The sequence below is a fragment of the Bombus pyrosoma genome, linkage group LG1 (assembly GCF_014825855.1).
Source record: "Bombus pyrosoma isolate SC7728 linkage group LG1, ASM1482585v1, whole genome shotgun sequence".
NCBI lineage: Eukaryota > Metazoa > Arthropoda > Insecta > Hymenoptera > Apidae > Bombus > Bombus pyrosoma.
Window position 1 is genome coordinate 12585274 of NC_057770.1, and position 10491 is coordinate 12595764.

General features: G+C 32.8%; 1 protein-coding gene across 1 annotated transcript; it reads right to left on the reverse strand.

Moving 5' to 3' along the window:
• Positions 1–201: 201 nt before the first annotated feature.
• On the reverse strand, positions 202–10457 carry LOC122566118 (relaxin receptor 1). Its single transcript, XM_043722884.1, has 21 exons — positions 10284–10457; positions 9483–9596; positions 9144–9215; positions 8906–9008; positions 8727–8798; positions 8564–8635; positions 8322–8465; positions 8172–8240; positions 8031–8102; positions 7608–7679; positions 7425–7496; positions 7039–7110; positions 6843–6914; positions 6623–6693; positions 6012–6173; positions 5506–5651; positions 4998–5148; positions 4111–4240; positions 3787–3977; positions 3177–3332; positions 202–2997 (listed from the first exon to the last, which is right to left on the reverse strand). The coding sequence occupies exons 1-21, from the start codon at positions 10369–10371 to the stop codon at positions 2873–2875; spliced, it is 2226 nt and encodes a 741-aa protein (XP_043578819.1). The 5' UTR covers positions 10372–10457; the 3' UTR covers positions 202–2872.
• Positions 10458–10491: the final 34 nt, after the last annotated feature.

Genomic DNA, 10491 nt, shown 5'->3' on the forward strand with positions numbered 1-10491 from the left:
TTTATTTAAAGTATTTAAAAAGTCTTAGAGGTAACTACAGATTTTAACAATCTTTTTAGCTAAAGAAATATCAATTAAATAAATTTATATCAACATTAAAGTTTGATTGAATTCTTTGAATTCCTTTAAACTTTAAGTCAAGGAATTGAATGTAGAATTAGAGACAAATAGATAATAGAATTACAAATGGTCAATGAAACTTCTCTAGAAAAACGCGTTGTTGTCGCAAGACAGAAGAAAAATCAGTCCGAAAAGGCGAACTGTCTTGCAGGAAGTATCGAGGCCCCTTAACGGGATCCTCCCATTGGCCATCTATCATAAATTATACATTATATCGTGTAAGAGGCGGCCCACGTGGCGGCGAATCGTAGAGTGCAACGATGCGTCTTTTTTTGGCCGGTATAATAATTTATGTTCCGTCGTAACGCAGTTGAACATCGATTCCCGCTCGTATAAAAACATTTAATTATAATATGGAATTGCCGTTTTAATTTGCGCCATGATATTTCAGTGATTTTTCTGTTTACACACGTCTCCATCTGGTTTCGCGTGTAGCTGACGTCGCATCCGCTTATTAATCGTGAAAACTCAATTATGTATATCGTCAAGGTAGCAATTTTCGAAAGACATGCCAATTTGTTTTACTACGTTATAAAGTCTTCGAAGTTATCAATTTTTAATCGTTCGCGTGATATATCTTTCGTGACTTTAATACACACAGTTCATGAATTTCGAAGGAATTTTTACGATCAAAATGAAGTTTAATTATCAAATTATATTTCAAGTATACCAAGGACGAGCTACAAACTTCCACAAAAATAATCGACTGCATTTTATGGTGGGTGACAGCAGTTAATTGATTAAATTACCTATTGAGACTACGCTATTTAATTCTTGAGTGAATTAATAAGGGGTACCACCATGTTTCTATAGAAACTAATCCTGTACGACAAGGAAAAGCGTGGGCATGTCGAATTGCAAGAGTAATAGAAGACGACTGTAACTAATTACAAAGTAACGAAAGACGTCCAGTAAAACCGATAGTTGGTGCCATTTTATGACACCGTGAAATTAACTTCCTTGCACTTCAAAAAAGTTGTGGTTAATGTTTAAGAGGATAATTACGAGACGATAGAATAAAGTGCTTATGTAAGTATGTATATGTACATATGTTTACTTCGTTGACGCTTCGTTGATTGATGATCCTCAATTTGTATGGTAAATATGCAAGCATGATCGTTGTAAGCTGTTGAACAATATATAACATTAAATTTGTCTTCCACGTACATATCATCGAGGTAGTGGATTGCGTCTCTGAATTATATTAAAAGATAAAGAAAGATAAAGAATATATAAATAAAATGTCTTTTATTTTTCTCTCACAAAAAAAGAAACAAGAAACTCTAATTCGTATTGTAACTTTTGTCTTTCAAAGAGATAATTTTCCAACTCCCGACTACTAGCATTGTCCATGAACATACTACAAAGTGTTCGAAAATTCGATATATTTTATACGAAGAAACGTTTACGCCACCATTCCGCTGGATTCTCTCAGTCGACTCTCTTAACGCGCTGTCCGCTGACTTAATTAGGCAATCCAGTGCCGCCGGTAAAATACGGCGGTGGTTATTTACGTTCATTGGGCGCCGAAATAAGCGGCGCACGATGTCCAGCCGCGACTTGACAAAAAGCGTGCCGGTTATTCTGTTCTCTCGGTTGCACAATAAGAAAATCGATACGACGGCTTCGACTTGACCCCTCGACGGGTTCCTCGATAACGGTGTATCATCGTGGTACACGATTTGCCGATAGATCAGAATGGATGCAATAAATTTTTCGGAACGCGTCCCATGCTCTTCGTTACGAGTAATTTATGTACGATTTAGAAAACGAATCGCGGTTTCTACGTAGGAAGGAGTGCATAATCGGCAGTCGAAGTGAGTTGCACGAACGATGCTTTTCGCGTCGTAAACTCACCAGGCGAAATCTGGCCAAGCGGCGATAGCGTGAAATCGCGTGCGAATCAGCGTGCTGTCCGCGCCGTGCCGTCGCGAACCAATCGTAAAAATCCGCCACCGTGAATTATCACCCCGATAGTTCTGATGTCAGCTGCCCGAGTTTTCAATTGGTTGCTTGAATCCTTGATTTTTAGAAATTTAGCAATTTTAAGATTATCGATCTAATGTTTAGTAATTTGCAAATTTTTTTACTAAAAGTTTAGAAATTTGAAAGTTATCGGTTGGAAATTATGTGATTTGAGGATTTTTTATTGGAAATTTAGTGGTTTGAATCAGTTTACCGATTAACAGTTTAGATTAGAGCTCGGATTGGTCAGCTATCGACTGAATTACGTATTCTTCTCTTGATTTGCATCAACTGCAATGTCGTTTTATATTTCTAATAGCGGAACGGAATGCTCATATACGTTACATCATTAGAACAGATCACAGATTTTGCCGCATTAGATCTAACAGTGATCTGTCTTTCTCTCATTTAGTTCTTTTTCCGAAATTTGTCTTTATATTCTAATATCTTAACGATATAACATTTTCATGCATATTCCATCATCCGGACAATTTACAGAAAATCATGTTTTATTTTATACGTAACAGTTCGTTATATAAATATACAACAGCTATACATAAAATTGTTTACTTATGTTAAATCTTTAACAACAGAGTACTTACTTGTTTATAAAAACCATCTATTCTGTGTGCTGTACTGCTACAGCAAGTAACGTTCAAATATTGCATTCAACTTGTTAATCCACTTGTTAACCTTCAACTAATTTTTAGTACGCGAGAAAGTATATTATTCGTCTTTTCTATGAGCTTCTAAGTAACAACAAATTAAACATATAATATAACAAAAATCATATCATACGATTGCGTTTAACAGGCTGCATTTGCTTCTTATTAAATCGAATTTTATTGTCATACTCTTTCCCATCTGATAAAGACAACATTTTATCTTTGTTGCTCATTGCTGTAGACGTATCTGCAATATATTCACTTACGATATCAATTGCATTAGATAACTCAGCAAATAAGCAATAATTATCATTATTACATAATTCATTAGAACACGCTTTCAAATACAAATTACTGAGAATTTAATTAATTTAGTTTGGTTTATTAAAGTATTTAGAGTTTAATTAAAATGACAAAATTATATACCTTCGGAAGATTTTCGTGTCATATAGTTACGTACTTTTCCAAACCATCCATCATTTAGTCTTTCTCGATATTTAGGAGTGGTAAATGTGTATAATAACGGATTGACCGCACTGTTCACAGGTAGTATAAAAACTACCACCCATGCGTAAAAATCAGCTGCAACAAAATATTCAACTAGAGGGATGAAGTAAATCTAACCTTTATATGCGGAAAAATGTGAAAAATATTTACATCATATATATGTATATAAGTTATATATAACTATGCAATTTTACAATATTTAAATATTAAACAGGCCGATAATTCCTTACACATTCTTATATTTAAAACTTCAATTAACCTTATATGCCTATTTTTAATATGCGACGTAGAAAAAATGCATTTGTTACTACTGATTACGAATCAAATTATCGTTAATAAATTATTACATAATACTAGAGGTGTATAGTCAATTAAGTCTAAGAATTTATGGGCTAATTTGTGTCAGAAAATTTCACATTTGTTTTACGGACTAGACAATTCGTTAATTATAACCACAATTAGAACTGTCATAAGTATTAAAACAACAGAAAACAGGAAGGAATTAGTAATACTAATGCAGATAATTTACCTGAAATAGGATACTTCATCATAGCTCTAATCTTCAAAACGATAATTGGTGCCCAGCAGGCTGCATCCGTTAGAACGATAAGAAAAAATCGTAAGGCGAATTCGGAATCGCCAACAGACAAAGGACAGGCGTGTCTCGTTTTCCAAATGCTCAGAAACATACCCGTGTAAGCGTAACCAATCGTAAGCAGCCTGTAATGCGAACAGACTTAAACCGACATAATCTTTACAATTGCTTCTTGTTATGCATAAGACAAAAAATTTATTGTACTGGTGAACTACTTTTAAGATCGTTGTTTCTTTAATGTTGATGGTGTCTGCTTACCCCATAAGGTTTAATCCCAAGAAGACGAAGGCCGAATATTCCCATCCAATTAAGTACGGATCGTCAATGTGCAAGGGGAAACACATTCCATTTACGCCGTAAAATCTCGTGCTGCTTCGCCAGAGAATCACTTTCGAATGAGTTACAATTAGTTTCAGAATGCTGTCCTTTCTTCGGTTATCTCTGCGTAGTGGCTACAGCGGGGAACTTTATACATGCAATAATTGTTTGCAACAGAATAAACATTTAATTATACTTGGTGCACATGGTATGTTAAAAAGAATTTTTTTTTAATTCCAGGACAGATAAAAATTTGAGGAATCCACTTTGACCGTGTGATATTCGCTTCTTTACTTTGGTAACCTAACATACCGTGAATATAAATTAATTACGTGCTTATAAATATCCTAACCTATATAAGAATTAAAACTTACGACTTGGAAATTTCGGTAATTATAATAAAATAAAGTTTTTTCATCGCGTAAAAATTTAAGAAAGTCTCAGTATATGTATTTGTTACATGAAATACAATTATTCAGAAACTTCTACTATTGTCCCTTTCTCTTTTAATGCAAAATATAAATAGTTTAATAAATTTCCCAAAAGAGTCTAATAAACCATCAATTACATCAATTACATAAACCATCAACCAATCAACAATTACATACGTACTTTCAAATCACTATACGCTCCTAGCTTTTGAATAATCAGAACAATCGACGCAACGCAACGTTTAATTGATTCACAAATTGACGAAATAAGAGCATGTTATCTGGTTCGTATTATAACCGATGGGTTAACAAGCGATCGGACATCTTGACAGGTTATTAGATATTGTTACCAATGATGCCGAGGTCCATGGACAAATAAGAAACATGGAGACGAACCTGGTACGAGAGCAAGGGTAATTCCTGTGATCCAAATGATGATCATCGATGCAATTGCCGTATGCGGTGTCATGGTACGGTGACCTTTCAGTGGGGCTGCTATTAGCATATATCGTTCCAGAGACATGAACGACAGGATCAATACTGAAACCTTGACGGATCGATTTTATTTCAATATATTAACGACCAGCCATTCGTCTTCTTCAAATACGTTTCGTTTGACTCGCACAAAAGTTTCATGGATATTATAACGAATAGAAATCCGTATAATCCGGTATAAAAGTTAAATAATGTACATGAGGCTTTTAAAATATTAGGGAAACGAAAAATACTTTAATACAAAAGATATTGTTATAAATATTAAACTGAATATTAATTAAATTTTATATGAGAAATTTCGTGACATTTAAAAGTAGATATCATTGAGTACTTAGATTTCAAAAATAAATACATTTATGGTAAAAATTTTATTTAAAGATTTGAAATAAAATATAATTGATAAGTATACCTCCAAAGATGTCATTGCCAATAGTCCTACAAAGGTACAATACCACGAAGACATCCATGAACTGGCGACTTGATTATAATTATCGCGGAATGTTATGTCTGCTATAGCGATTATGAATAGATATAGCCCCATTAACATGTCGGAGACTGTAAAAAGATTATAAAACTTCTATATCTATCACGCTTGTGTGATTCAGTGATTTATGATGGACAATATTAAAACTAAATGACATTGATGTGTCATTTTTATAGCATACTCGATAAACGAGACCGGCATTTTATATCCCTTTAAATAAATATTTGATGTATTTTATATACCTGTCCATACATCAAATAATGGGAATCTTGTCTAATTTTTCTCGAACGCGCATAAGAAAATTTTTTTAAATATTGAACATTTTTTTATTTGATATTGATAATATTTATTATTCATAAAATTAAATAACGTGTAAGTATATACATATGAATTTAACACCTATATTAAATAATTTTTAAGATATAACGTACCTGCTAGATTTCGGATAATAATGGTTAATACGCGATTCTCATCCTTGGCTGTGAATCTCCCCCAAAGAACAAGCACGTTACCCGTACAAGTAACACACGAAATTACCCATACTGCTGCTCGTAATAAAGTTTTATCGAGCAAATGGGATAACGACGATACTCCTGCATAGAAGATTCAATCAATCTCGAATTAATCGTCCGATTATATTGATATTTCTTTTACTAATATTGCGAGTTTTTAAAGAACTAATAATGTTCATAAATATATGAGAATGTTTGCTAGTATTTTGTAAATATGTATTACTACATATTTTATAGATGTTATTAAAATCATCGGTAATATTATAACAGCTATAGCCTTTAAGCCATTTAATGAACTAATAACAAACCCATAATTCATTAACGACCATTTAGGTATTTTATGGGGATTGAACGGAATTAAAACCATTTAAATTAATGATCATGGTAAATCATAATTATTTAATGACGAACCAAAAGAACGGGTATTACTCAACATAACATCTAAAGTAGTTGCAACTGAATATCATAACTGAATATATAAAAATTATTTAAAAACAATCTATCATTTTTTATGTTTTTCAAATTCTTACCGTCACTAACGGGTCGACATCGTTTTGCTTTCGGCGCGTAAGTCGCACAATAATGAAACTTCTTGAAGTAGCTAAAAAGTAATATGAATCATCATAAGAAATCAACGATGTAGTTCATTGCATTCATAAAATAACAATGTCCGATGATAGATACATTGACAGGAGTTCCATTTACAAAGGACAGTGGTTTGTCTGACATAATACGGATAAATCTACTTACACGAAGTCCAATTGCTTGAACAGTGCGAACGCGTTTTTTGGTAGTGCATCCAAATTTATACCTTCCAGATCTCTAAAATTTTCATAAAATTAGCTATTTGCTTTGGTAGAAATTTTACAATATGAAAATTAATACAATAAATTATAGAAATAATATATTCTAAACTTATTAGAAGAATCTTAATGCTAGAACTTACAGAGAATCCAGTCTTGTCAATGGAGTCAACACGGCCATCGGTAAATTATAAAAGCGATTGTAACCTAATTGTCTGCAATAAATATTAATCCAATAATTTTCGAAAATTATTCCATTTCATTGCTTGATAATTCTATCTTTACGCGTGATTTAATTCTACCATAAAACCACGATAATCACATTGACTATTCGTATCGGCCTTATTTTCGTACGTGTCGGCATAATAAATAAAAGTTTTAACATCAGCATACGTGACGTTCCTCTCGTTTGCTTTTCTAACGCCGTGCGTTCGACGGTAAATATCAGGTAAATATGTTGCAAGCACGCGCGTAGCTTAAGACGTGTAGCGTTACAATTTATGTGGATACCGGTGCCTCGTATACTTACAACCTCGTCAGATTTTTTAACGGTTGGAATACATTCAGCGGGACGGTCGTTATTTCGTTGAACGCCAAATTACTGAAAGGGAAAAAATCCGTTTTGCACGATGCACAGTGATGTACGAGGGACATAACTTCGTTACATTGCCATAAGGAGCATTCGCAAATTGAGGTAACGCGAGGAACTTACAGTTCGACTAGCTGCTCCAAATTTCGGAACGTGTCCTCATCGATCGTCTTTATTTTGTTCTTTTGCATACTCCTGGCCAATGGTTGATGTTGCTTGTTAGTTTAAAGTCAGTAAAAAGTATTACTTAATTCCTTAATACAATTTATTAGTAACACTTTTTTATGTAAAATAATAAAGTTTAATAGGAAATATTTTGCTAAGGTAGACACCATTCCTTTAATTTTTAATTAAAAAAGAAATATTAGGATTAATTATTAATATTAACGAAACAATTGAAATAAAACGAATAACAAGAATTACGTCATTAGTGTATTTGCGACTGCGATTAGAATAAATAAATTACTAATAACAGTTGTGAATATAAAACGTGTATAGGAGTTAAAGGATTAATTTTCTATATTTGTTATTTACTTACGTACGTACAGTAATTTTAATGATGGACATCCAGCGAACAAAGTATCGGGTATTGATTCGAAATTATTTTCATCTAACAATCTGAAATTGTATAGAACGAAATCAGTTTCGATACCTCAATTTCAGCGAAACGATAAAGCGTAAACTTACATCTCGCTTAATACCGGCAATTCTGGCAACTTCAGTCCTTTCGAAGTTAATTGATTTTCATTCAAATTTCTATAATAATGTAACAAATTAACATAAGATTAAAATCGTACAAAATTTCTACAAAATTATAATTTATGTTAAATGACACACATGAAGTTTAAAGCATTGCTCCCTTCTAAGTCTGAAAAATCTGCCACAGTGATTCTGTTCTTATTGGCCCTCAAAGATTCCAAGTTGGTTAAACCAGTAAAATGTCCAGGCAGAAATTCGTTAATTTGATTGTTATCCAAAGCTCTGTTCATAAAATACACATTATGTATATTACATTAAGATTGTGTAATTACTAATTTTCTAATAGCATTGAAGATTTAATTAAATCTATTTATACTCACAGCCAAAACAATTTAGTCAAATTAAGAAAAGCTCCTTTTTCTAGCTCGTGTATATTATTACCATCAAGATATCTAAAAAAAATTATGTTTTCTTATTAAAAATATATTTATGCGATACTTGTAAAAAAGATGCACAAAGTAAATAAGAATCTTAGAAACTCACAGTATACGGATTTCTGAGTATTGCGCAAAGGCGCCCATTGGCACGCGTTTAATCGAGCTATTATACAGAGTTCTAAAAAATTAATCACAACAATTAAGAACAATTCACTAACGCGATAAAAATAAAAAAAGTGTATACTTTACGAAAGATTCCAGTTTTTTAATACTTAAAAACCGTACATGGAAGTAGTTTGAGAAGATAGGTTTCTCGGAATTTCCGAGTAGTCGTGACAAGTGGCGCGACACTTCACGTACTTACAACCGACAGGAATGTCGGTGGTATCTACGAAGAAGAGGAAAACACGTAAATTACCAATTCTTATCTCGTCCATTGCGTTTTGCGGTTTATCGTCGCATTTTTATTTCTGTTATTCGATATTGTGTTCCGTTGTTCGATAAATTATGGATATTGCATTACCACAAACGAACTCCCTTACAGGTTCGGAATCTCTGTCACTGCCAAACCAGTCCAATACACCGTGATAATCATCTGCATACAAAGTAACACTTTTTATATTGCCCCGTTCGGTATTGCATTTATACTGTATAAAAGGGACACGTATATAAAAATGTCAAACATCGTAACTAAATTTTAAATTTAATTCGTTCTTGCCCGAAAAAGGAGTATCTCGATATGTTCAATACGATCGTGCAACACGGAAGTATCATATTCGAACTATAAATTATTCGAAGATCTTTTTGTAATGGACCTCTTTGTCGTGAAAATTAAAATGGATGTAGTAATTAATGAACTAACAGCAATTTTGTTCGTCATCCCCGTGAGGACATTGGCTTTGCAAGTCGCACCAATTTCTCTGTGGTAGACAAATTGTGGTATTGTAACAAAGGAACGTTCCCACTGGGCAAGTGTCTGGAATTAGGAAAATCAAATTATCAACAATTATCAAACGATATGAGTTCGAACAACAGAATGTCAATGTCACGATTGAAGAATAATTTAGATCGATCACCCGTTTCCAAATGTAAGACGGTATATTACTGCTTCGAGGTAATTGTTCAATCGTTTAAGTTCTTTATTTTTTATAAACGCAAATATATAATTATAAATGTGAAGTAATATGTAATTGTTAGGGAACAATTTATTGGATTGTTGTCGTTTGTAAGATTTATCAAATATGAAGCTTAAGATTTATTAATGAAACTTTTTATTAATTATCAGAAGTGTGACATTTTAAAATATTACCGAATCGTTTCAAAGAAATCTTACTATTTCGTATAACACTTACAAGATATTTATGATATTTTGAATATTGATCTCTTTAATAATACGTTTTCTTCAGGGTACAAATAAAGGTATAAAACATACATTGTACGTACCTTTATGAAGCTTCAGTCTTTCAATTAGCAATAATATAACTTAATAGAACAAACGTTTTATTATCCAATAACTAAATCATCTACTTCGAAGAAATGTAATATCAAACTACAAGACTAACAAATTAAAAGAATTTCTGACAATGAATGAATTTTTAACGATGCTATATCATAACGAATCATCTTTTAACGATATTATATCATAATGAATGAAATCACATACCTTGATTAAAATAATACATCAGACCTGATAACAGGCACAAGGTCGCGATTAAAAATGCGCCAATAGCACCGATGCGTTTGTACTTCATTTCGGAATATGAACGTTTCGATCTTTAAAACGATCTAGCGCCTTTGTATTCCACGGACTTCCGTCTTTTCCCTTGCATGAGCAACGTTTTCCACGTGCACTCGGTACAACGACTGCATGA